The 25,684-nt window shown below is 54.6% G+C and overlaps 8 protein-coding genes across 8 annotated transcripts; 5 read left to right on the top strand and 3 right to left on the bottom strand.

The window, feature by feature from the left end:
* Positions 1 to 307: 307 nt before the first annotated feature.
* HER10_EVM0011381 (uncharacterized protein) lies at positions 308 to 1,207 on the top strand (the record flags this gene model as incomplete). Its single annotated transcript, XM_035480814.1, has 2 exons — positions 308 to 855; positions 985 to 1,207. The coding sequence occupies 2 exons, from the start codon at positions 308 to 310 to the stop codon at positions 1,205 to 1,207; spliced, it is 771 nt and encodes a 256-aa protein (XP_035330996.1).
* A 976-nt stretch (positions 1,208 to 2,183) lies between these two features.
* On the top strand, positions 2,184 to 2,888 carry HER10_EVM0008857 (uncharacterized protein; the record flags this gene model as incomplete). The annotated part of the gene is made up of 2 exons (XM_035478365.1): positions 2,184 to 2,197; positions 2,261 to 2,888. 2 exons carry the CDS (start codon positions 2,184 to 2,186, stop codon positions 2,886 to 2,888), a joined length of 642 nt encoding a protein of 213 aa, XP_035330869.1.
* Positions 2,889 to 4,587: 1,699 nt separating this feature from the next.
* On the top strand, positions 4,588 to 10,830 carry HER10_EVM0001487 (uncharacterized protein). The gene is made up of 8 exons (XM_035471232.1): positions 4,588 to 5,469; positions 5,521 to 5,540; positions 5,607 to 6,089; positions 6,143 to 6,189; positions 6,240 to 8,298; positions 8,353 to 9,141; positions 9,208 to 9,455; positions 9,514 to 10,830. The coding sequence occupies exons 1-8, from the start codon at positions 4,792 to 4,794 to the stop codon at positions 10,650 to 10,652; spliced, it is 5,463 nt and encodes a 1,820-aa protein (XP_035330429.1). The 5' UTR covers positions 4,588 to 4,791; the 3' UTR covers positions 10,653 to 10,830.
* A 244-nt stretch (positions 10,831 to 11,074) lies between these two features.
* Positions 11,075 to 13,143, bottom strand: HER10_EVM0001966 (uncharacterized protein). The gene is made up of 2 exons (XM_035471698.1): positions 12,486 to 13,143; positions 11,075 to 12,418 (listed from the first exon to the last, which is right to left on the bottom strand). The coding sequence occupies exons 1-2, from the start codon at positions 12,791 to 12,793 to the stop codon at positions 11,278 to 11,280; spliced, it is 1,449 nt and encodes a 482-aa protein (XP_035330462.1). The 5' UTR covers positions 12,794 to 13,143; the 3' UTR covers positions 11,075 to 11,277.
* Positions 13,144 to 13,415: 272 nt separating this feature from the next.
* HER10_EVM0005147 (U6 snRNA-associated Sm-like protein LSm6) lies at positions 13,416 to 13,945 on the top strand (the record flags this gene model as incomplete). The annotated part of the gene is made up of 3 exons (XM_035474771.1): positions 13,416 to 13,658; positions 13,753 to 13,866; positions 13,920 to 13,945. The coding sequence occupies exons 1-3, from the start codon at positions 13,547 to 13,549 to the stop codon at positions 13,943 to 13,945; spliced, it is 252 nt and encodes an 83-aa protein (XP_035330645.1). The 5' UTR covers positions 13,416 to 13,546.
* Positions 13,946 to 14,182: 237 nt separating this feature from the next.
* Positions 14,183 to 15,329, bottom strand: HER10_EVM0005322 (methyltransferase; the record flags this gene model as incomplete). The annotated part of the gene is made up of 4 exons (XM_035474943.1): positions 14,183 to 14,613; positions 14,702 to 14,787; positions 14,847 to 14,857; positions 14,979 to 15,329. The coding sequence occupies 4 exons, from the start codon at positions 15,327 to 15,329 to the stop codon at positions 14,183 to 14,185; spliced, it is 879 nt and encodes a 292-aa protein (XP_035330662.1).
* Positions 15,330 to 16,056: 727 nt separating this feature from the next.
* HER10_EVM0011382 (uncharacterized protein) lies at positions 16,057 to 22,424 on the bottom strand. The gene is made up of 2 exons (XM_035480815.1): positions 17,514 to 22,424; positions 16,057 to 17,457 (listed from the first exon to the last, which is right to left on the bottom strand). Exons 1-2 carry the CDS (start codon positions 17,562 to 17,564, stop codon positions 16,471 to 16,473), a joined length of 1,038 nt encoding a protein of 345 aa, XP_035330997.1. The 5' UTR covers positions 17,565 to 22,424; the 3' UTR covers positions 16,057 to 16,470.
* A 1,879-nt stretch (positions 22,425 to 24,303) lies between these two features.
* HER10_EVM0004126 (uncharacterized protein) lies at positions 24,304 to 25,254 on the top strand (the record flags this gene model as incomplete). The annotated part of the gene is made up of 4 exons (XM_035473779.1): positions 24,304 to 24,496; positions 24,573 to 24,601; positions 24,666 to 24,809; positions 24,868 to 25,254. The coding sequence occupies 4 exons, from the start codon at positions 24,304 to 24,306 to the stop codon at positions 25,252 to 25,254; spliced, it is 753 nt and encodes a 250-aa protein (XP_035330588.1).
* Between the last annotated feature and the right edge of the window lie 430 nt (positions 25,255 to 25,684).

The following is a 25,684-nucleotide window of genomic DNA, read 5'->3' as shown; positions in this document are numbered from 1 at the left end:
GTGTTCTGTTGGGTGTGGCGAGGGGTTTCATGGGATCCCTTGGCTTGGGTTATGAGAAGAACTGGACGGGTATATAATAGACATATTGCCTGAGTGACCGCCTCCGTTCACTATTAATATTGATTTACGACTTATTTCCTCTCCGACAGAGCCTTTTTGGCGTGCGATTTCGATACCCAGTCTTGGTCAGGTCCTCGTAGAGAGACAGGAGTCAACCAACATCACGAGTACCCAAAGATCCAACCGAGTCAAGGGCCTCGGTACACTTCCCCGTTCTAATCATCCGACCCAACTCAAAAGACACAAGATGGCCCCAAGAAGCATCATCACAACATACCCCCACGCCCACCACCGACGCTACGCCTCGCCCCCGATAAGCCCATCCACCTACAACCCCGACGCAAACGACATCCTCGCCGAGCTGGGCCTGCGCGCCGACGACTCGGCTTCGAGCGCGGGCGACTCCAGCACGGGGTTCTCGACCGTCGACTCGGGCGTCAGCGTGAACGGGGGCGGGAGTGAGGGTACGGGTGCGGGCAGCGGAGCTGGGGGCCGGAGGAGGAGGCGGAGGAACCGCAACCGGAATGGTAACGGTAACAATAACAACCACAACAGCAATGGCAACGGCAACGGCAACGGCAACAATCAGTCTGCGTTCAATGGCAGCGGTGGGAGTATCAACATCGATAACAAGAACGGCAATGACGGGAATTTCAACAGGCAGACGACGGTGGTGATTCCCCGGCAGGGCGGTAACCGGGATGAGAAGCCTGTGAGGTTGCAGATTGGGCTGAATCTGGACGTCGATCTGGAGCTCAAGGCCAAGTTGAAGGGAGATATCTGCTTGTCTCTGGTGTAAGTTTCCGCTTGTCGCTCGTCGATCCCTTCACCCCTACTTTTCTATTTCCATGTTTCTTCTCCCTTTCTTTTCTGTCTTAATTTGAACTGACGGAAAACTAACCAGACGCGATTAAACACAAAAAGAGTGGAGCGGAAATTCTCCAAACGCGAGTCGATGCGGGTGAAGCCCAACTGGAAGGGCGAAGTCGACGTCAAGGAAATGTTCCACATGCGCCTGGGCAAGTTCAGCTTTCGGCAGCGCTGGATTGACCGCGAGGTCAGCGAGAGTCTCACGGTGGCGATTGGGGTCTCGCTTGTGCTGGGCGGGTTCGTCGCTGGGTTTGCGGCGTCGAGATGGCTGTGCTGAGTCATATTTTCAACGTCGTCATCTTACAGACACGGGAGGCAGGAATCATGGGTATCGAAAAGGAGCGAAGAATTTCATTGTGTATACTTTGAGAGAGAGACTGTGTGTACGTTGGATATGGGAGCATTATGAGGCGTTATGGGGGGGATACCGGGCTTCGTTTGCGGAACACGTGAAGCTGAAAAACAGGAAGCTCGGAGAAAAAGTTGTGGATGGAATTGCACTTGCAAACATGGTATTCTCGAAATACATCCAAGTCGGTTGGGACGAAAAGTACTAGACAAAGGACCCCTTTTGCCCTTCCTCCGGGCCGGAAACGTGGAAAGTCGGGTGTGTGGAGCCGGTCTTCCGTTGCAGTGTCATGAAACTTCATGCGGGAGGTGATGGCGTGTTTTCCATGAGATATGTCTGTGCGACGTTTTTGAGGAGATACCCTTCCAACAACTTCTCCCTGGCAAGTGTTTTCGCTTAGTCGGTGGATGTCTGTATAGAGCTCTCAGAAGCTCATCTTGTAACCTTCTCTCAACTCCATCTTAGACCACGCCGGCCACACCGAGACTCACCAATGACCCGGCGGGCTGGGATATCTCGGTAAGCGTGCCGCTAGCGTCAACTTTGGCGTCAATGCTTTCTGCAGCAGGTCTCCACACAAGCTCTAGCTAATTACCCAATCGGGCATATCAGACAGGGGTCCTCCACCATGTACATCTTCAATGCCCCAGTGCCTTTTTGCGACTTTTTTTTTCATCCCAACTTTAGTCCCACGTTGCGCCCTCACACCATTCTTACATCTTGTCCACATTGTACCATTAAGCACACGACACGCCAAGGGCCGGGTATTTTCCATAGGACAGTTTTCACTACGAGGCTTCGGACGGGAGTAATGTCGGCCATTTTGGAATCCATCAGGAGGTTTTTCCTCGGCTTAGCGCGAGGAGCTGGAGATTTCTACAGGTCCATCGTGAACTGGCTCAAGATGGCATACTCACCGTGAGCTACCCATGTCTAACGAAAAAAGCTTGGCTAAAATTTGCTGATAAATTATGTAAAAAGAAATCCATACTATCGTGGCAACATCATCACCGGCACCGCCGTCGGCGGCCGGGCCCCCTTTGAAGGAAACCTGCGCATGGTGATAGCGCAAGTCTTCCAACCGTCCGACTGGACCGTCCTGGAAGTCGCCGTCCTGCGGCCCTCCGGCACGCCGTTCAAGGCCGTTCTCAAGCTCTTTGACCGTCGTTTCTCGCCGTGCATCCAACGGGCGCGGCAACGTCGAGGGCTCGGCGCGTGGACGCCAGAGTTTGAGGAGGAGTTTGTCGACTATGTCCGACGGGGCGCCGCTAATGAGTACCTCTGGGGATCCGATAGCGAGGAGGAGGAGGAGGAGGAGGACGACAATTTCAAGAGAGATTGGGCGGATGGGGAGGCTGAAGACGAGAAGAAGAAGCCCGTCAACTTGCTCGAGGAGGAGGTGATCCGCCAGTCTCAGTGTGATGGGATTGCCAATGCGCGGTTGAATCGGTTGCAGTCCCGCATGGGCGTGGAGAAAGGCATCAGATTACCCAGGGCGCATTGCACGGTGCAAATACCGATAGGAGGAGACGTGGACAATCGTCTGCTTGAGGTCTCTGGGATCTTGATGGAGTATGTGCCTGGGTTTAGCTGCGACGATACGGAATGATGGCAGCCCTTCAGGATGATGGGTGTATACGGTCGGGAACATGTAAGAGTACTTGATTTGGAGAGGGCGGCAGCGATCACTTTGGCATAAGGTCAATGGAGTACTTTGGAATTTCGGTGAAGCGGCGGAAGCCTGATAATCATAATGAAGAGCATTCTCACACAAATACCCGGTAAGGGGAGTATCTCAGCCCCCTTCTTGCAGCAACGCAAGATCATTACCTTGAATTTATGGCCGATGGTTGACTCTTTCAGCTCTGTTCACACTATCCCTTCGAGACGGAGACAAACGAGTGATAGTTTAGCCTTCGCTCGTGTATTGCTTCACGCTGCAGTAGCGAGAAAGCTATCCCACTTAGTCGTGCTAGTATAGGTAGTGCGTGGTTTAGAATGCCAGGAATCAAAAACCCACTCAGACCTATGAGGGGTACAATGGCCGGTTATCACAAAAAAGTAGTATTCAAGAGTTGTTGGCCCGGCAATTCGAATATCAAGTGAGTTCGTGTAAGATGGCTGACTTCGCGGAACAATCTCATGGCCAAATACCGGAGCTTACGTTCTCTGAGAAGACCGAGCCTGCAAACCCGGCGATTTCTTCTGTTTGAATGAACAATTGTTGTCTCGGAATGTTTGAAGCTCATATGGGATATGACTTCGGCATACGGCATGAGGAATTTGAATATTCAAAGTACCTCTGCATATCTTGGCCCTGGCAATGATGATTGAGATCACGACTTTGAATCCGGCGATGTGACCCAGACATAATTGAGGACCGATGAAAGCCCCGTTGAAAGTTCACTCTCTAAGATGAAGAAACCACAAAGCAAGGCCTAGACCATGATTCTGCCTGGCAGGACAGTGGCAAAGATCAGATGACCTCGAAGCTATTCCCGACAACCGGTGACTGACATGTTGGTAACTCGAGACAACATCTCATTTTGCTAAATTCATCTCAAAAAATACTCGAGATCTGCGGATGATCCAGGCTGCAGCCGGCCTCGGATGTTGTCCATGAGGTTGGAATCGACTCAATTGAGTTTGTGTCAAGGATGGGGAGTGCACCAGGCAGGCAACAGCGGACAGTGGCGGTCCACGGCGGGAAGAAAACAGTGGGTCCGTACGGCGGTCACTGGACTTCGTGTCAAAGACCTCGCCGCGAATTAGGCAACATACCCCCCTGCATGTCCCGAAGCGTGTCAGAGCTCTCTCTTTTCGTCCCTTGGAGCGCGTATCCTGCCTAAACTACGCGACAGCTTCATGCGGCACAGCTATCTTTTCTCATGTCTGTACCCATACGTGATGCTCGTTTCGCCATGGAACTTTGGCACTCCACCCATTGGATGTAATTTCGTCTATGTAGGCAAGTCTCGTGGTTGGTAAAGGTACCACTTCGCAGCAGCCCTGGTACCGAGCTGAGCTGCTGGTTTGATGACAGGACGCATCCGTAATAGCGCTAGGCTCATGTACCTCTCCAGTAGACAAGACACGAAAAAGGTACCTTGCATCTGACATGGTTTTGCCTGGGACGATCTAAAATCCTCATCCCCTCCTTTTTACGAGAACAAACGGTCAAGAAGGAATGCGCCAAATGGTGCCCTCTAGATTATAAGATAGCTTCAATTCCTCGTCTTCTTTTCCAATGCATCTCTTGTGATCCTCCATCCTCATGACTCCTTCTCTCCTTTCTCATTGTCTGTCAATTGATCCTCCCAGCCTCATCTGACAAGCTTACATCGTTGATCGTCTACCCCGCCCACGCATCTATTGTGCTTGAATCCCTCTTGCTCAAGCCGAATTACACGCCTCGACTCCTGGCACTGCTCACGACACGACCAAAAGAGTCACGCCATAAAAGCAATCCCCTCCCAGACTCAATCAAGTATCAATCCCAATACTTTTCCACAATGTCACTCCCAGAGCTCCAGCAGTTGCCAGTTCCCCACGGGGACCTGGTCAACTACATCCACGACCATCCGGAGAAGAAGATGGTCGAGATCCTAGAGCCCTACCGCAAGTACGAGGCCCAGCTGCGCTCCGTCTTCGCCCAAGATCGCAAGAATCCCGCCCTCGACGACCCACACATCAACCTCGTGCCCCTCTTCACAAAGGACACCAAGAACATCAGGACCCGCGCCCGCTTCCTCGCCGCCGAGACGCAGGAGGAAAAGGACCGCTACATCATGGCCCTCCCGGACAACAAGCGCCGTGCTAATGGCTCGCCCGCCGTCGTCTCCGGCCTCAAGGATTTCCAAAAGAACTTTAACGTCTTTTCCGAGTCTTCTCTCGTCGATATGAACTGGGACAATGTTGTTGCTGCCGGTTCGTCAGTCATCAACACCCTCCTCCCCGTTCCGCCAGAGTTCAACACGACCAAGCGCAAGCTTCGAGAGTACTACCACGAGAAGTTCTGCCCGGCGTCTGATGTGGATCTTTTCTTGTATGGGCTTACCCATGAAGAAGCCATTGAGAAGATCAAGGAGATTGAGGCCTCTGTTCGGGATGCAATCTTGACAGAGGTCACGGTAGTTCGTACCAAGTACGCTATTACCATTGCTTCTCAATACCCTACTCGCCACATTCAGGTAAGTGTTGTCACAATTCTTTGCTATTAGTGATACTAACCGTCAATCCAGATCGTCTTGCGTGTATACAAGTAAGCAGACCGCAAACTGTGTCAACTTCAATGGCAGCATCACGCACGAGGCTAACCTTGAAACAGGTCCGTTGGCGAAATTCTCACCGGTTTTGACATCGACGCAGCCGGTGGTGCCTACGACGGAAAGCAGGTTTGGGTGACCCCTAGAGCCTTGGGCAGTTTCATCACTCAGGTCAACCAAATCGACCTCACCCGCCGGAGTCCCTCCTACGAGAACCGACTATCCAAGTACAGCCACCGCAACTTTGAGGTATACTGGCCAGAGCTTGAGCGTAGCCGTATCGATCCCACCATCTTTGAGCGTAGTTTCCAGAGGACACTCGGTCTCGCGCGCCTTCTCGTCCTGGAGCGATTGCCCACGCAGTCGGTTCGGGATACATACCTTAACAAACGACGAGAGGAGAGAGGCCGACCGACGACGAACCGTTTCAACCCTCATCATCTGCACGGCAACATCAAGGACAACTTCGAGGACGAGGTTGCCGACTGGGTTGACGAGAATGATGTGTCCAACTACCACACTTTCACGGTGCCATATGGTCACGGGTATGTGCTAGCTTCTCCTTCGCCTGTTGAATACAGAGTCTGACTTCAGGCAGGTTCCACGCAAAGAAGATTGAAAAGCTCTGCTATACAAGGGATCTCTGTAAGTCACAGCACGATTTGATTGTAAGCGGTCTACTAACAAGCACGTAGTGCTCAACGCCGAATGGAACCAGCCCGACGAGAGGGAGGTGTATCTTCACCGCCATCCCGCCTTCTTTGGACGTGTCAAGGATGTTATCGAAGACTGTTGCGGCGGCTGCCCAAAGGCCGTGACACCGGAAGAGGTTGAAGTCGCTGAGAAAGAGGCAGAGATTTACATCTCAGGCAAGGTCAGCTTCTTGATTGACGATCCTGGTCGGCAGCAAATCGGCTCTTTCAACCCTCTGACGGAGAATGACTGGACCGACATGGCCTATGTTGGAAACACGGCTCGTCTCTGCCAGAGTATCGTCGACGGTGACGTCGAGGAAGTCCGAGATTGGCTGTCCCAAGAGGGCGCCGATCCGAACAAGCGCGACTACACGGGACGCACGCCTCTCCATCTCGCCGTTATCAGCTCCACGCCCGAGGTCGTCCGTTGTCTGGTCGAGTCTGGCTCGCGTCTAACTGCTCGCCTTGCTGACGGCAGAACGGCTCTTCATCTCGCGGCCGAGCGCGGCAACGCTGACATGATTAGGATTCTGATGGACAAGAGCATTACCAACGAAGAAGAGGAGGAACAGAAGGCCGACCGCCGTCGCAAAGCAATTCAGACTCGACTTCAAGATCAGCCCGATCCAAAGACGTCTCAAACGCAGGACGACGAAAATATGGATGCTGAAACGGACGGCGATTCTGAAGATGACGATGACATTGAGATGGTGGACGCGGGCAATACTGAGGCAGATGCGACATCTATGGCGACCGGGTCTTTCGTCAATGTCAAGGACGAGAATGAAAAGAGCAAGGAAGACCTGGTTCTGGAAGACGACTCGACCGACGAGCCCGATTTCTTCAAGACTGACGTCTTGGCTTGGGATCTGCCCTGCTCACCTCTGCACCTTGCCATTTCCGAAGGACACGAAGATGCCGTTAGGCTTCTCTGTGACTATGGCAGCGACGCTATTCTCCCCGTCAAGTTCCTCAACTCTGACAAGCAACCCACCGCAGCCATTTTGACCCTCTCTCTAGCCCTTTCTCTACCCATTGAGAAGGCCAAGTCGATGGCTCTTCTTCTGATGAAACTCGGCGCCACCTCGTCCCAGGCAGATATGAACGGATGCACAGCGTTCCACCGCTACGTTAAGAACGGCAACCAGGAAATGATTGACACCCTGTGGGAGAACGACAAGGTCGGACTCAAGACGGCGCTCAACCACATGGTCTTCGCCGCCAGCTACTGGAACCCGGTGGCCATCGCACCGATCCACACGGCCATCGAGAACGGCGACTCCGTCTTTGTGCTCAAGTTGCTTGAGGCCGGCGCCAACCCGCAAATCGACTTTGACGTGTGGCTGAAGGCTGCAAAGTTCTCCAAGTCGAACAACCGATTGGGTTCGTACGAGGACAACAAGAAGCAGTTCAACCAACATACCGATCAGCCGTTGATCGTAGCAATTAAGAACTGCACCGATCCGAATGTTGCGCTGAACCTTATCGAGAAGGGTGCGGACCCCAACACGATGACGACCAACTCGTACCGCGCCATCGAAAACGATTACCAACGCGCGTACAACAAGGGAGAGACGGCCCTCGACCTCGTGCAGCAGCAGCTCAAGAAGCTTCGTGAATTCAAGAGCGACAAGTTCACGCAGGTTATGCCCCATCTGTCCGCCGGAATGGACGAGTTCCTTGCGAAATACCCAGAGGATACCTACCAGCACTGGCAGATTTCCGAGAATATTTACTGGCGGAGAGTCAACTACAAGAGAGGGGTGGAGAGCTACGAGAAGGCGAAGAAGGATTTCGAGGAGCTCAAGGGCGTCCCGGAGAAAATCGAGGCCATCAAGGAGGTCATGACCTCGCTTGAGAAGCTAGAGAAGGCCATCATCGACAAGGGCGGCAAGACTTTTGCGGAGATTCATCCCGACATCAAGTTTCCGGATAATACTCCCGTGTCGCACAACAGACCTTGGGAGTCTCAGAAGAAGTTCTACAACTACAGCTACGTGTTCTCGTTCCGTAACGTTACTGATGTCACGGAAGTCAGGAAGGCTGCGTACCTTGAGCTGTAAGTGCAAGACATCACTTGTTGTTCGGTATTTATTTACTAACGTCCGCTTAGATTTGAGGCTGCTTGGGCTGGCGATCTGGAAAAGATCAAATCACTCACCCTCCAAGCCTGGGGCAAGGATCAGGCGGAGCCTCCTCTCAAGATGGCAGTGAATGACAGCAAGGACAACACCCCCTTCTCGCTAGCCTACCTCCGCGGCCACCACGATGTGGCTCACGCGATCCTCGAGATCGTCATGGCCCAGTATGCACCGGAAGATCGGGATGCAATGCGGTACAAGCTGGACACGGGCGGTCCCGAAGACGAAGACGACGAGGACTACGAGAGCGACGCAGCGTCCAACGACGACCCGAAGATCATCTCGGAGATTGTGGACAAGAAGTTCACCATTGAGAATATTGGCCAGGTATCGATGCAGGTCAAATCCACAACCAAGCCGCTCGACTTTTTGGGTCAAAAGACGCACACCTTCAAGCCTGTGGAGGGCAAGGCGCGCAGCTGCAAGAACTCGAGCCAGACGCTCTTCCAATTCGTCCTGCAGCACGATGACCTTGCGGGGCTCAAGACTCTTCTGGATATGGCCAGCCACTTTGCGAGCCAGAAGCTCGTCAGCGGGGCTGGCGTGGCTCAGGATGAGGAAGATGGCAGGACTGGTCGTTTCGAGTTCCCCGAGGGCGACTTCCTGTGGGCCGTTAAGCACGGCAAGACGGCGGCTCTCGCGGAGATTATCAGTCGCACCGGCGCCGGCATTCCACTCGACGATTTGGTGAAGAAGAGCGGCGTAGAGATGAAGCGGAAGTCTAAGTACTATCTGGGTCTGTCAGTCTATGGCAGGAAGAGGTAAGGAGGAATTCACAAACACACTTTTGCCCCCGCGTATCATCAGCCTGCTAACCCCCGTAACAGAAAGGACTGGGCCACGGCCGGGAGGAACATGGTGGTCCGCTCCACCGGCGTCAGAACGCCGCCTCTGCTCCACGCCGCCATGGCCGGCAACATTGATTCCGTCGAGTGGTTCCTCGGCGACGCACCTCATCGTCACTACGTAGACTTTGGCAAGTCCAAGGCAGCCCGTGAGGACTCGAGACTGAAGCATCTCAGCCAGGCACCAGGCGGCTTCGACCGAGCCATCTCCAAGTGGCTAGGCATCCAGAGTGAGCTCACCCCTTTTCACATACCCCTTTCCCGATGTCACTAACACAGAAAATTCAGATGAACTCGTAATCCACTGCGCCGTCATGGGCCCCCCAACAGAGGCCACAAACCAAGTCATCAAATACCTAGCCCAGGCCTGCCCGGCCTCCCTCGACTACAAGTCCACCCTCGGCGACACCCCCCTCTGGCTCGCCTTCCACTTTGGCCGCCTCGATTTCGCCCGCACCCTCATCGCCGCCGGCGCGAACCAAATGGCCCGCAACAACGCCGGCGACAACATCCTCCACGCCGCCCTGCAGGGGATGCCCCGCGCCTGCCGCCTCGGGCCCGTCCTCGACCTCGTCGACGGCGGACTCCGCCCGCACCTTGCCCAGCAGCGCAACAACCTGTCCGAGAACAACGGCACGACGCCGCTCCACGCCTGGATCACGGCCGTGTGCAACTCGCGCCGGACGACGTACCACTACAACCCGGTCGCGAGCAAGAACTACGCGGACAACGCCCAGATCCTCGCCGTCCTCGCCCGCCTTATCGAATTCTCCTCGGGCGGCGGCAACGCCGAGCTCGAGATGCTCAACGGCGCCGGCGACACGCCCCTCCACACCGTCGTCATGGCCCAGGACGCCGTCCTTGCAAAGGCGTTGCTGAGTTACAGACCGAAGCTCCTCTACCGCGAAAACGCAGTCGGCCGCACGCCCGCCGAAATCGCGCGCGAGAACGTCACCGGCGAGAAATTCCTCGCGCCGAGCCCGATTACGCTGTTCCAGAGTAACCAAGACCCTTCGACCATCGTCAGCCGGCCCGTCGAGTCCTTCGTCAAGAAAGATGACGACGAGGAGGCCAAGGACGCGGACAGCAACGGCAACTCCTCCGCCCGCCTCACCGACAAACAAAAGACGTGGCGCGCCGTCCGCGCCGTGCAGGAACAAAACCCGGACAAGCGGCGCCTCGTCTCTCTCAACGAGGCCAACGACGTCGCGAAGCGGCTGGGCGAAAAGTACAACGCCAGTCGGTACTTTAGCATCACGGCGCGACAGGACGAGTACGAGGACCCGGAGGACGCGGCGGCGGGTAACAGGGACGAGAAGAGTGATTTCGCGGCTCAGACGAGGAACGCCAGCGCCGGACAGATGTGGAGTTTCCCGCAGGACGAGAGTAAGGAGAAGTGTCCCGGCTGCGGCGAGAAGCACGATTGAACGGTTGGGGCATGTCCTCGGTTTCTGTTGGAGGTGAAGGATTCGGAGGGGAAAGTGATGGGTGAGGAGGATTGGGTTGCAGAGATCTTTGATGATTTGAGGTTTTTGGTGTGGTGGTTTTGGAGTTATATTCTTGATGTTGTTCGGGATGTTTTTGCCTGTCGGAAACACGGAGGAAGGGCCTGGCTTTAACGAGGAATGACAAGTCAACAGAATGACATGGCTGACATGGCTGACGGTCTCATTCTTCATAGACAGTGCTCGATGGCTTGATAGCGATGAGTTGGCGGTGTAAGTGAGGCACAGTTTGCCATTAAGGGGGCGGATCAAAATAGGGGCTCCTCGGTCCCGTTTCAACACAGGCTAACGAACTCAACATCAAGAGGGCCAAAAAGCTTTTTCACCTTTCCATGCTAACGCTACCTCCCATGAAAAAAAAACGCTAAAACTCCCCGGGTATCTTGAATTACATCCCTCCTCAAGGGCCTCGTCTTTGCCGCCTTTTCCCCAGATATCCAGACTCGAGCCACTGCCATTCCGAGCCGTGACACTTTCGTTTTCAACGTGCAAAGAAGGCTAGTGCTGACAACTCAGCTGACCTCAATCGACTTGTGAACTGAAGGCCTCATCTTATGTAGACCTCAATTGTCTCCATGTCGCCAATATCAGCCTCCTCGACCGTCATCTCCTCTTCGAGCTCGTCGCCGTCAAACATGAGCGTGATGGGGGCGTCCTCAGCCAACCCACGCATTTTCCGAAACAGCTCCATAAGCGTTCCGATGGTGGTCGACGGCCTCACTGAAGTCTTGAGCGGCTCGTCCGTCTTGGTCTTGAGGAGGACCTTGATCTTCTGCTCCACCTCTGGCTCGACGGCATCCGCGCCATCGCCCTGCTCTCCACCTTCGTCGTCAGAGTAGTCTCCGAGGTCGTGTCTTCTCCTCCGCGCCTCTTGCTTCTCGTGCTCTTCCCACAACTCGCGCGTCCACATCTGCAAATGTACATTTGTCCAGTCGTCGTCTTTGAAGCCCTCGGACAAGTCTCCTCCAGAGTCACCACCACCGCCGTTCTTGCGGAACGTAGCCTCCAGGTCGAGACTATGTAGTGTCGTCGTATCATACAGCTCATGACCACGCCATGTGAGGAATACACTTTCCACTTCCGAACGGGGGATCTCAATACGTTCCAGCTGGACTTCAATCCACTTCATACGAATCACCTTCAGCGGCTTGACGAGCGTGAAGCGGAATTGCCGGTCTCTGGTGCCTGGTATGTCAGAGGTGACGAAAACATTGACGAGCTGGTTCTCGTCCTGCTCGAGAGCCTTTTTACGCTCCATGGCGCGTCGGACGTATTCCTCAAACTCGTCATCTTCCTCTTCTTCCGCTGCCGCTGCTGCAGTGGAGGACTTTTTTTCTTCGTCCATGCCTTCTACAAAAGGGTCGTCTGAGTCAATCACGAGAGGCGATACCTCGGGTTCTGAAGTCTGTCGCCGGCGCTGCGTCTTGCGGACGGGTGACGCTTCGTAGATATCGTCGCTGGGCACATCGTCGGCGTCATCGAGGTCTTCGTCGCTATCTTCGATCGCGATGACGGGCTTGTGGGGTATCACCTCCTGCTTCCGAGGCGTCCGCGAGGCGGCGGCGCGGGTCAAGCGCTTCGAGGGCGTTTCTGTGCCTTCACGGCGTTTGTAAGGCGACTGCTTTGTTCTCGATTGCGGGGATTCATCGCTGGTTCGCGAGCGTTTGGATGGCGGCGTGCCGGGTTCCCTATCAGTTGGAAATTGGTGTCAGAAGACAGCCATGGTGGTAATGCAAATATGTGCTGGGAGCGTACCTTATTTCCCCTTCAACGTCGGTCTTGCCAGGCTCCTCGCTCGCTCTCGGCGCAGGCTCCGTCTCGCGCTCTGGCGAGCGCGCTTGTGTGCTCTTCTCTTGTTCCGCCTGCTTCCGTTTCATACGTCGCTCCTGTTCGGCAACTGCGACGGGGAAGAACTCGGCGGAGCGCTTGAACAGACTGAGTCCATCGTCGTCGTCTTCTTCTTCGTTGTCGTTCTTCTGTGTCGCGGGCTTCGGGTCGGACTTCTGTCGCAAAGCGGTAGGCTTGAAGGGGAGGCGCCTCTTGGGCTTCGCTGCGTCTGCCATGGCTCACAAGTGGACGTTTCTTCTGAACACACTGAGCGGCGGGACAAATTTTGGCTCGGGATTCGTTATGCGATCCGGTGCAATTTGCAGGGTCCAAGGCGCAGGAGTTTGGATGATGTGATTTCTGTACCGACTTTATATGGCCGTTGTGGTTTTTTGTAAGTGAACTTTTTATAACGGAGAAAAGGTCAGGCCATGCAGAGTAGGCGCCAGAGGCTGGGCCCAAAGGAGAAGGCGGCAGGTAGAAACATCACGAACAATGCGACAGAAGAAGGGGAGAGGGGGACAACGAGGCGTCCTGGCTCGCGCACCACCACCAAATATTTGGGTTGGGATTTGGGGGGGCGGCCGTTGTTTCCGTGGTGAGAGCAAAAAGATTGATTCGGCTGGCCCCACACCTTACCTGGGCCCCAGGGGAGGACCTGGAGGGGGGATGGAGTTCGCCTTTGCACGCTGCTCAGCTTGGAGTGTGCGCTGCTCGGGTAGCCCTACAGTGCGAGCTGACCCTGGGAAAAGCTAACGCCATGTGCGATCCAGGTACCCCAGGTGCCCAGGCCTTCGATGCTCTAACAGAGGGCAGCCGTCGACACCATCGTCGCCAGCTGCCAGCAATTCTGCCAACATCATCACCAGTTTGACGTCCCGCAGCCTCAACCACCACCCACCGTCACGTCAAACCCGCCACGGAACAACCTACATCCCGAAGCCCTCTCCAATAACTCACATCCATCTCACAACATCCAGACAACGACAATGGAGAACGGAAACATCAGCCAGGGCGAGGGCAAGGACCCCTCCAGCTTCCTCAGCGACATCATCGGCAACCCCGTCACCGTGAAGCTCAACTCGGGCGTCGTCTACAAGGGTGAGTGCCTCAGCCATCATTACCAAGAATGAGATGACGCCAGGCTCTATTCTTTATGTGATGAGAGTTTTCTGACCGTATGCGTTCACTATAGGTGAACTTCAGTCTGTCGATGGCTACATGAACATTGCGCTGGAGAAGACGGAGGAGTACGTCAACGGCACCAAGAGGCGGTCATACGGCGACGCATTTGTGAGAGGAAACAACGGTAATTCTCACTCCATCCCGTTTCCAAGTCATTCCAACTGACAGATAGTGCAGTCATGTACATCTCGGCAGACTCTTAGGAGGCGCGGATGAAGATGTCAACAATGGATTGGTGATTGGACTCTGTCCACTAGCGAAGAGGTCTATGAACGAGTCTAGAGTGCTCGGAAGGCGTCCTTTATCAAATCTACCAACGCAGAAGAAAATATACCCTCAATTCTACCATGTGGCCGAACGTTTTCTGCAACCTCTCACCTTCGTCTAATCAAAACAGCAAAAAACACCCCTCACATTTGATGCGGATCATCTCACCACGGCTACAACCTCGAAGTCCACGCAAAATACGTAACCCCATGCAACGCAACCTCCCCCTTCTCATTCCTCTCCACGCTCTCCCCGCCCAGTATGGCATCAAACTCGGCCTTGAACGCCGCCGCCCGCGCCCCCTCGAGCACCGCGACCTGGCTCAGCGTCCGCAGCCGGTTCCACACCGCCTCGGGCGTCAACCAGACGGTGAAGGGCACCTTTTCCTCGCCCACGGGTACGCTGAAGAGGGGCATCTTGCGCCCGCCCTCGAGGACGACGTCCTTGACGGCGCGCAGCGGGTTGGCGTCGAGCTGGCTGTCAAAGACGTCCTTCCAGACGAAGTCGCGGAAGCGCGGCTGGCCGTCGCCTCCCAGGGTGAAGACGAGCTCGTTGAGGGACTGTTCCCAGGGTGTGCTTGCTTTCCAGTGCTTTGGCTTGTTGTCTTGATGTGTCTTGGTTAGCATGCGTTTTGTTTCCTCAGTGGCACGAATTTGTGCCTTCGGTAATTGGGATTGAGAGGAAAGACTTACAATCTTCAATGTTCCAGATGAAACCAAGCACGGCAGTCGGCTTCAGGACGCGATGAATCTCCTTTAGTGACTCTGTCGTCGCGAACCTATACTTTATCATGAGCTTCTGTCCACAATTCTGAATCCAGATAATGAATCGTCTTACCAGTGAAAAGCCTGCGTAGAACACAAGTCAGCCATCGTCTCCCCACAACGCAAGCCCGCCCATCCCAAACTCATCTCTACACCACAAAACAACCCCCCCATCAACTTCCAAGAAAGAAACATCAAAACTCACCTGCGCAACAACAGCACCATCCCCCCACTCCTCCCCAAGCGGCAACCTCGCCGCGAACCCATCCTTCACCTCGACGCCCCTCAGGCCCTTCTTCTCAAGCTCCGCCCTCATCCCCTCGTGCGGCTCCACGGCCACGACCTCGAACCCCTCGTGCCGCGCCGCCAGCACCTCGGTCATCTTCCCCGTGCCTGCGGCCAGGTCCAGGATCTTGGCGTGCGGCACGTCGGCGAGGCGGAGGTGCTCGAGGAACTTTTGGGTCGCGGCGGCGGGGTAGGAGGGGCGGTAGGCGTCGTAGGTTGCTGCGTCTGCGAAGCCTTTTGAGGCGCCTTGGTGGAGGGATGTTGGGGACATTGTGGTGGTGGTGGTGGTGGTGGTTGTGTTTTCTTCTTTTTTTCTAACTCTGTCTCTTTTGGAGTCCGTGATTTGCTGAAGTTGGGGATTCGTGAGGTGTTATGCTGGTCTTTCGAGGTTGAGTTGATTTGAGTTGCCGATGACCTGTCTTTCTATACAAGTATGCGTGAAATGGCGATGCGATTATGCTGCGGATGAAGATGTCTCAAAACGCCCGTGTCAAGTAGCTTGGATCTGAGAGCCCGTTCCGTCAATGAGATCTTGTATTCACAAGTCGCCAAAACCAAGATGCAATTGCGCGATATTCCCCAAAAACGGACTTCACAATGAGAAGAGAGGTGTGAAAGCAAGGAGACAACTCAATCCGTAGAAGAGGGGGATTAATTGCGGTTATTCCTTTGGCCGCCGATACGGATCGCCTCCCCTTCTCCATTCATCACGCACGTCATGTCAATTATGTGGGGGCACGGGGGTGAGGAGGATTGCTTCCATGGGGGTTTGTGTGAGGGGAGGAGGTCGAACGAGCGGGGTCCATTATGCGTCGCCATAACCGGCGCCGGTGCCGACGTGCGCGGAGCGACGCCGAAGTCCGGAGCGCAGAGTTGCGAGCCGAGCGGCGCTATTAAAGTAATGGCATTGCACCATATCGATGTCCCGGTCATCATTCTCAATCGATACGTACTGCTTCACTTCAGGTAGTTGGTCAGGTGTTATTGTTAATTATTTTTCTTCTTGTGATTGTGCTTGTTCTATGGATGGAATGCTGTCCTTTTAATGATAGTCTGCCCCAATCTCTCATATTGGAGAGAGAAGGTCGACGAGAGACCTTGCTGCGCAAGAGGTGCTCACCGTCTAATGTGTTCCCGATGATGAATCTTTTTTACATGCCTGAAACGCCTTTCCCCTCGTGTACCATCTCTTGGGTGATTGAGAGAGGCCACGGAACCTAGTATCCACCCCCCCGCTGTCCATATTCGACAGATTGCCCTTTGTTATTCATACAGTTGCTACGATATTACTCTCCAAGTTTGTGAGAAGATTCGCGAAAGAAAAAGAAAAGGAAGCCAAAAAACTCGCTTTACCATCCGATGCTGATGTACCGTCAATCACCCACACTACCCAAGCCTAAAAAAAAAATGACTTAGTTGTGGTTATTGCTGCTACTGCTGCCGCTGCTCCCGCTGCTACCATCGCTGGCGTAGCGCTGAGTGGTGATATACTCAACATTCGCAAACTTGACGTGATGAGCTCCCTGCTGCTGCTGCTGGGAAGGAAGCAACGCCTGGTCGGCACCAGGAGTAGTAACAGGTGTAGCAAAGGGATCAGTGAAGTCCCCGCCGGGCGAGCCCTGCGGCACGGTAGAGTACGTTCCCTTGCCGTTCTTAGGCAGCTGCAAGCTGCCGCTGAAAGAGCGGACACCGCCGCCTGTCGTCGGTTGCTGGGCAGGGCCGCCGGTGACGTTGCGGACCTTGGTGAGCTGGCGGTTGACGACGGGTGAGGCTCGAATGGGTACTCGGACGTCGATGCCGTTGTAGTTCTCGCTGCTGATGCCAGCGTTGCCGCGATCGATAGGGCTGACAGGGCTACCGGCCTCATCCGAGGACTCGGAATGGGCGACGTTTCCGCGAGGCTGGTAAGTACCGTAGGAGGGTGCGGTTGGCGGGTTCGGGTTGCCCTCAAGCTGGCTCAGCGCGTCGGCACGGCTCGCAGTGGCGTTCTGGGAGAATGACTTGGGGCGATATGTTTGAGGAGCCATCGCAACACCGTTGCCGCCGCGAGACGAAGGCGGAGAGCCAAAGGGGTCTGAGGAGTTTGTTGAGGCGGGTGAGATGGGACCCATAGAGACGTACTTGCCCTTGCCCTTGGCGGAATTGGGAGGGGAGTCGGTGGCAGGGGTGTTGGGGCGGGAGATCCAAATGCCGTCGACTTCGATGCCGGACTGGATGGCGCGGACGCCAAAGGGGATTTCGTCTTGCTTTCGTGGGGCCGGCAGGCCGGTTGATTCCATCTCTGAGGCATGTGCCCTCTTTTCCGCGTCAATGATTTCGAGCTTGGCCATGTATCGATTTGACCACCATAGCTTCACGAAGCCTATAATGAAGACGACGCCGATGGCACAAGCCAGTACCTATAGGGCAAGTGTGTTAGTCATGAAGCTTGGGATATACTAATATGAAGACTTACAAAAGTCATCTGCTGCCACAACTCCCAGTCGACAAATACTCGCTTGCCCATTGTGATTCGCGTTGAATGAAGTTGATGTGTATGGCGTTGTGTGGTGGTGGTGGTGGTGAGAGGGAGGGTTGCTCAAGGTCTGAGGAGGAAGGTGAGGAAGGTGCGTGGTATCAGATGTGAAAATGTCGACCAAAGTGAATAGAGATGGAGCACAGCTCTCTTCTTGAAGTGAGGAAGGATACGTGAAGGTAAGGGTCCCCCTTGCGACCGAAGTCGGTTCTGGCCTCGAAGGTGTGACGTTCTTAAACCGCTGCAATCGGACTGGTTCACAATGTCTTGTTCGAATGCGGCGAAGAGCGTTGTCGGTGGCGATAGACCGAGAACAAGCTCAGAGACTGTGATTTCGATAATGGGCGAGGCGCTGTGGCTTCTTAATCGGGTAAGGAGAATAGATCGCTCTGATAATATTGGTACAGAGTGTTGATGTTGTTTGAGTCGTCTAGTTGAGGGTCGGAGATGATGTCAAGAACCGAGGTAAGGTACAAGACAAGGCAAGATGCCACCGTTATCGAGTATCAGTTACACAGGATAAGAATAAAAGGTGACCTCGTATCAGAGGGGCACTGGTGAATATAAGGGGACTTCAAGGGGTCCTGGGCGGTGAAGGATGGAAACAAAAAACCTGGATGAGATGCGTGATCTTGGTTCTCAATGGTCAGACGGAAGCCGGCAGGTTATGTATGAAACAGGGAACACGGATACCAACAGCAAACAACACAACACACACATCCACCTTTCTCACCAGCCATATTACCTACCTGTCCGCCATGGACGAGCTCGTTAGATGGGGTCGGCCTGGACTCTCGAGCAGTGCTGGACTAGGACTAGACTGAAGGGTGACCGAAGCCAGGATCCGTCTCGGGCAGAGTGTGTCAGTGGCTGAGTTGCCTCTCTCTCTCTCAGTGTCCATCGTCCAAGTGGAGATGGGAGGAGACATCGTGGTGTATTCTCGACGAGAGCGCCGGCTGAGGACGTGCGTTGGGGTGAAGGGCGAGTGCTACCACGTCCGGTCGAGAAGTCCATCCCAAAAGGGGATTTGGAAGTCGGGTGTGGTAGTAATTGGGTCGTTGTGTTTTCTGAGCACCGCTACCGTATAGTCGTAGTCTCGTACTCATGCCCGCTGCAGGGCATGGGTCTGGGTTATCCCTGCTCGACCCCATCGAGGATCCCATCTCGCGGATCGAGACAAGCTGCTAGACCTGTTTGCGTTTGGTTCAATGGCGCTTTGGGACGACTTCACCTCTCAGTCAACCGTATTGCTATGTGCCGCCGCCATGTCAAAATGCCTGGGAATTGGGCCGGGCGTTACTGGAATGTTCAACCCTCTCTGTCTACAGAATCAAAGTGCGAAAGCGTACCCTGAAAGTAGAAACGCCACAAAAGAAAGAGAGTTGTGGGGGGGATGAGCGGGCAGAACCAACATGTTGCTACGACGGAAGTGGTCTCAGATGGCCGTTTGCGGAATGCAAGGTACGGCGCGGGCTGATCTAGTTTCGCCCACTTGGCGCCGAAGGATGGGCGGAAGAGCAAGCCACACCTGATTTCCAGACTGAGATGGGGGACCTTGGCCAGTCGTTGCCTCTCATCTATAGTGATTTCTTGAGTATATTCAATCCCATTGCCGCATGTTATCTCCATGTTTTCGGTTGCGGACAAGCCACTTTCGTCCACGTTCTCGAGCTGTCGAGCCTGGACCGTCGTCACATGATCCGGCGTGCCGTGCAATTCACGATAGACGTGAACAGGCAGCCGAGAGGCGAGTAAGATGTTTTGTAGAATTCCGCCCTTTCCCCATGGTCTCGAAGCTTCCGCGGAGTCCTAAGAAGCCGGTGGACGTTTGCTGTGCTGCTGCACTCTAATTGTTTAGTCATATCGCCATCTAAGTGGTCGAATTCGGCATAGGCCAGATGTGGACAGAGCGGGAGACGAGTCGGACGGAGAAACCAGACGGACGCAGGAACCAGACAGGCTCAACGCGATGCATAGTCTCAAGGGTTTTCCATGGCCGCTTCGGTCGCGCTGCCCCTGGAGATCCCACATTCGTGCTGATCTCTCTCGTCCTGCGACCTGCAGCGTGCGGGCGAAGTGTGTGCTTTACATAGCATTGCATCGTGAGTGGGGCCCCGCGGCATCGAGGCTCGACCTGAAAACGACCATTGGCCTTGGCGAGCCACGGGAACCGTGTCATCCAGTGCTACGCCAGCGGCGAGAGGTCGACTAAGTCGTTTGAGCACTCCTCTCTCCTTATGACAGCAGCCGTTGACCGTCTCGTTGCGAGTCGTCCGATGTTGCTCGGACGCACGCTCAAGGGTCGATCATTTCATGTCCTTCTTTTCTTAGGTACACGGGCACGCATGGCGTCGGCCTAGCGCCCACGCCATGAGATTCAAAAGCGCAGGCTGGGGAGAACAGACGTCGTCCCGTCAGGTACCGCGATGAAATTCTTATTTTCCGAGCCTGAGAACCCCAAAAGGTGGGTTGAGCAGGCGTTTGATGTCAATGCGGCTGTTAGGCGCGGGTCTGTTTCGTCCTTCCCACGGACAATCGAGATTACGTGCGTCTCAGCGTCCACCACATCCTTTGGCAGATCGCACCAGAGGTCTTTGATGATGAAAAGCCTCTCCGGGCAACTCCCGTACGTGCTGCCAGCAACGTGATTATCGCCTCATCATCACATTTGACAGATCGCAGTGAAAGCAGGTCCGGTATTGATAGATCTGAGAAGCGTAGGGGTTGTCATGGATCTTGGTCTTCAGGCTTCAATGGAATCCCGATCAAGGCCGCCTGTTGAAGACCAGCATGTCCGTGCCAGCAGCTCGAATCTCGAATCTCGATAATCTGACCAGTGTTCCGTGTTCAAGCCAGCCATACCTACTACATTCGTGGTTTTGACAGGGTCATTCCGTGATGGCATCGGCATATTTGCAGTGAGCCCCCACTTTAGCTGAACATACAACACTCTGATCAACCCAATGCTTGCTGTGTTCCCCTTGACGGCGAGTTGATCACTTCTTTGTCTGCAGGCGCGCCATTTTTGCTTGGATTGACGTACAAAACCATCAGGCGACACGGACGACGATGGTCTCTCTCAGATCCTGTGCCGATGACGACTATGTCGCCGATGATGGCGAGGGTTGTAGATCGATTTCACGACGAACAAAGGACTGAAGAGGCGCGTTGGCTATGGCGAAAGCGATCTCTCGAGAAGCCCGACGTTGCGAGCCGAACCCAGGTCAAGGTCGGTGGATACTTTGGCGATCATCTCGAGACAAAGAGATATCTCGACGCAGGCGTGGTTAATCAGTCCCCTTCCGGTAGACTGGTTATTCGATGCATAGAAGAGCGATCAGCTGATGATAGCGACAGTAGCAAGGGCAGCAAGGCATTCTCGCCCAGCTAAGGACTAAGATGGCATCAGCTGGTCAACCGCCGAAGCATACGAAAAGCATAGCCAAAGTCCGTCGAAGTCAACATAGGACCGTGACAGGGCCGGTGTCAGGCATCGCCGACGCCTAGACTTGTGGTTTCAACAGTCTATCTCGATGGTGCGTGGTTGCGTGGGTGCCAGTCTGTCTGTAGCGTGCCCGCTCCATCGGATCTGGGCGTCCACATTCCCAGCTGCCTGTCGGACCGCAGCCACTTTAGGTAGCCGAAGTCACGATAACCCAATCCGGCGCCATGCTCAACCATGATGTGAACGGCCCTCAAGCTCCTCGTTGCACGTTGTACAATTGCAAATCGTGTCTCTTTTGCCCCGGGTCATGGTGTACAGGCACTGGTTGACTGGCCAGGCCGATGGCGCATCTTCACAGGAGGAAGGGTCAAGCCGGCCAAGCCATAGCCGGCGAGGGCGTCCGGGAAGGCGACTTTCAACGAGACTTGTGCAAGACAACCTACGACGAGGAGGCGTCTTGGTGTGAGAGAATCCCGCATGCAGGGAACTGTCACTGAGCTAAAGGTCGAAGTAGGTCGCAGCCTGGTTCCAGACCAACAGGCATCTTGTTGTTTAAAAGAGGCTGTCAACCTCGTGGGTTACCGGAAACCAGACAACCGACTTGTAGCGAAAATTTTGGATGCTCAAAAAGCTTGAGGACGCGGATTTGACGCGGATTTTGACGCCGCTCAGGCTGACATTCATATGAGTGGTGAGTCTGGCGCATAGAGCTATTGATCGTGAATCGGGAGGGCGAGTCGAAGTCGCAACGCTCTATGAGCGTTCTTCAATCACGTGTGCGGATATCCCTTTCCCAACAAACAGAACCCTCATGATTCATCGGCTTTGATGCAGGAAGGGGGTGGAGTATCGCGCCGGCCACGGCGATGACCGACTCCCGTTCCCCGCCCGGTAGGTCGATGATCCGCTGAGGGGAAAGGTGGGTTGAGTAGAGCGTCATATAGTGAGCGGATAGGCGCAGCCAACTCACGTTCCGATGCGGTCAATCAGGAACAATTGGACGGACATGATGCAGGTCCGCAGAAGGGCGACAGAAAGAGGAAGTACGGCACGGAGATCAAAAGGCAGTTTTTTGCGCTCCGATGCCGAGAGATCCGAAGTGTGCCGTCCGAACGTCCAGATTTGCCCAGCGTCGTACTGTGGATGAACACCTTGCGGCGGGCGAGCAGGACTGTGCCAGACAGTCGAGGCGAGACGGAGAAGAGACGATTGGTGTCCGTTTGGGGGCCGAAGGTGCGACGCTTGTGACTGCGCAGAGCTTTCACAGGTCTGCCAGTATGCGCATAGAAACGAATGTAGACGCTGAATGGTGGGCGAATTTAACCGCTGTAACCAAGGTGAAAGAAAGCCAGGATAATCAGGGTTGGGATTTGGAAAAGGGCATGCCCCCGTCGCGGGGATTCGGGACGCAAGGTTGGACCGGACAAGGTGGATGACGGCAAGCGTCACTGCGGGCTTCCAGAAGGGAGGGCACCATGCTGGTCGGGTGATTACATAAGAAGGCAAAATTTGAAGAGGTACATGGAGGGGTGCTTCACTCAAGGCACCGTCACATGTACCGACCCGCATCCCACCTTACCCTTATGTCACTGGCGGCAGCGACGAACCATTCAGCTTACTTGGGCCAGAAAGAGCAGGCACGTAGGCATGGCAAGAACAAAAACATGGGACAAACACATGTCATCGACCAAGGTCCCTGGCCTTTGGGAAGCTTCCCAAGCTTGCAACAACAGGATCGGTGTGGCCGGTTCATGACTCCAGCCACTGAGAGAGCGAGTGACTGAGTGAGTGAGCTAATGTTTGATCATGTCTTTCCCCAGAGCCCTGGGCCGTTGGTGGCATGGTATTCACGGTTCGTTCCAAGTTTCCCGGTTTCCCGAATCCCCGTCTCGCCTAGCTCCTACTGCGTAAGGTGCCGCCATCGCAAACCCAATTCTCGTGGGATGTCATTGAAGGCTTCGCGGTTTCGCCAGTGCCAGTGCCAGGCTGTCCATGCTGTCAATATCCCCACTGATGGACAGAGGCCGCGCATTGTTTGCAAAAGATGTTGGCTGAGTCGTGGGATAGTGCCGATGATCTGCCCATGCCGATGATGGGGAACCGCTGCAGCATCTTACACACCTTTACCGTTTAGGGCTCTCGGACTTGACACCTTCAAACGTCCCTACGTGCCTATTCCCTGCCATGCCATGGAAAAGCTCTTTTCTCAGTTCCCACTTGACCCTGAAGAGTGATGGCGAAGAGTCCGGGCGGGACCGCGGTTTCTCACAGCGGTACCGGCAGCGACACCGGGGTTCTTTACCTCGCCATACTCCGTACGTACCTACCTACCTACCTACCCAGTGGTATGGTCCATACCAAGTTACCTCATGATCCAATGGATGCATCTGCAGGAGGGTCATTCGTCACTTCCAAGTCTGATGTGCCCCCCCTTGCGTCTAGTCCCTGAGTGGCAGTAGCGCGTATCCGCACCTACTTTTCCCGTGCTTTATGGGCGGATGCAAGGAAGGAAAGAAAATGTACGGATGGGCAGGCACGAGCGGGAAGAAAAAAGACATGACAGAGACGCTCACACTTGCCAGGGGAAGGCAAGCACAACCACGGCCCAAAACCTGCAGATTCCCGCCCGATGATATTGTCCGCCAGTTCTAGCTCCCATCCATCTCTACCTTACTGTCTACTCACTTTTTCTCTACTCACTTGCCGACCATACTCCATACGCAGCACCACGTCTCGATTACGTCCTCAACTTTGAACAAGCGCCAACCCGTTCCCCAGCCTTCGTCTCCATCTCCCTGCGCCTCACTTGGATCTCCATCATCTCCTGCATCCATCTCTCTGTAGGACCTCTACAGACCAATACCGTTCCGCCTTGTCCATCCCAAGCCACCGTCTTACTGTACATGTAGACTAAGACTGGGCCCTTGGACCAACTCAGACACCACTAGCTATCACTCCGTACTCCGTACACTACACACATCTGCCCGAGTGGGAAATAGGACGGGTCAAGATTGCCATATAGTTCATCGCCATCCCTTCCCGCGACCCTATTCCCCGCCTTCGCCTCTTGGGTCCACCGATCGATTTCTTTGTCAAACGGTCCCAGCATCAACCTCGAAACGCAAACACAACTCGAAACATTACGCACCAAGTTTTTCCCTCTAGCTTTCAAACACAAGTTCGCACATTGGCCTGGTCTACAACATCGACACCATCGCGACAAATCGAGATTTCCTCCTTACCAGCTACCATCCCGACCTTGCCGCTTTCGCGCCATCCTCCGCCATGCCCATTCGCAACCCTTTTGCCCGTCGTCCGGGCCCTGCCACTCTCCATGCAGACGAAAACTCACGATCCGATGGCGAGAACCCGTCGCATCCCGGATTTGAGAAGCAAGACACAGTCGGCTCCAAGGCTTCTTCTTCCCTCAGCGTCAGAAGTTCCAAGAGCCAGGACAATGGCGAATACAAGATGAGTGGTATGCACCTCCGCCTCTCATTAGACGTGATTGCGCACACATGAGACCAATTGACTTACTTTTCTCTGAATCACAGTCGTAAATGACAGCGGCGTCTATCTTCCGGTATGCACCCTCGTAACCAACAGTCTCACCCATGCTCGAGACATTTGCTAACGCGCATGCGTAGCCATCCCCAACTGAAGAAAAAGGCCTGTGGCCGAGCAAGTACCTCGGCTCTGGCCGCAACTCGACAGACACTCGCAGCAACAGCGGCGAGATTGAGCATTTCTCTATTTCCCGAGAATCTTTCGATTCGTACAGGCGATCATTTGTACGTCGAGTTCAAGCCGCTATTTGTGGCGCCACCGCTGACCGCAATTGCGTTGCAGGACATCACAGCACGGTCCCCAATTCCCCAGAACGACTTCCCGGCGCGCCAGAGTCTCGACTCAGCCCGCTACCCTCGCCTGCCTCGATCCGCGCTTGACAGACACCGGGAACTCCCTACCGCTGATGAGGGCTTCGAAGATGTCGGCCTGGACGACCAGAAGCATCAACAACAACAGCACCACCAATCCAGCCGCATGCGCGGCCTGTTCTCGCGCTTCGGTGACTCAGACCACAGGGAGCCGAGCGCCAACTCGCCCAACTCAGGCGTCACGCGCTTCCTGAACGGCGCTGGAAGAAAGCGCGGCCAGAGCGGGCAAGGCTCAGAACTAGGAACCATCGAGCGCCCAAAGTCGGCAGCCTCAGTCGAGACCACCGAAATTCATTAATCGTATTCCCGGGCATCTTTTCTTCTTACTTTGTATATACGTCCTGTCGATGCAGCCCTTGCCGGCTTGGGATTTGGCGTTACTGGTTAGGTTATGTCCCAAGATATGGGGTGCATTCGCTATGACATGGTTAGAGTTGGGCCAACCAGCCTGCACATTCGTCGGGTTGAGCCGCGTTATGCATATTCGGGCGGTTGCAAGTCACCCTGGCGAGCAGAGTTCTGAGTCTGAGTGTCTTGGAAATAAGCTCTTAATGATAATGATATTGGTTGACATGTCTTGGCTCCAGGGCCTGCTGTACGGTGATATTGCCCGTGACATACCTTAAAAGTTGTGAGGTAGTGTAAGTTCGGGATATGAGAGAGGACTACTCACTATACAGCTGGGATAACAGTCCGAGCCTCGGAGGGATGGACTGGCGGAGACTCAT

Source organism: Colletotrichum scovillei (assembly GCF_011075155.1).
Source record: "Colletotrichum scovillei strain TJNH1 chromosome Unknown Contig00008, whole genome shotgun sequence".
Lineage (NCBI taxonomy): Eukaryota > Fungi > Ascomycota > Sordariomycetes > Glomerellales > Glomerellaceae > Colletotrichum > Colletotrichum scovillei.
The sequence above is the reverse complement of the archived record's forward strand: the minus strand, read 5'-3'. Positions and strand labels throughout refer to the sequence as shown.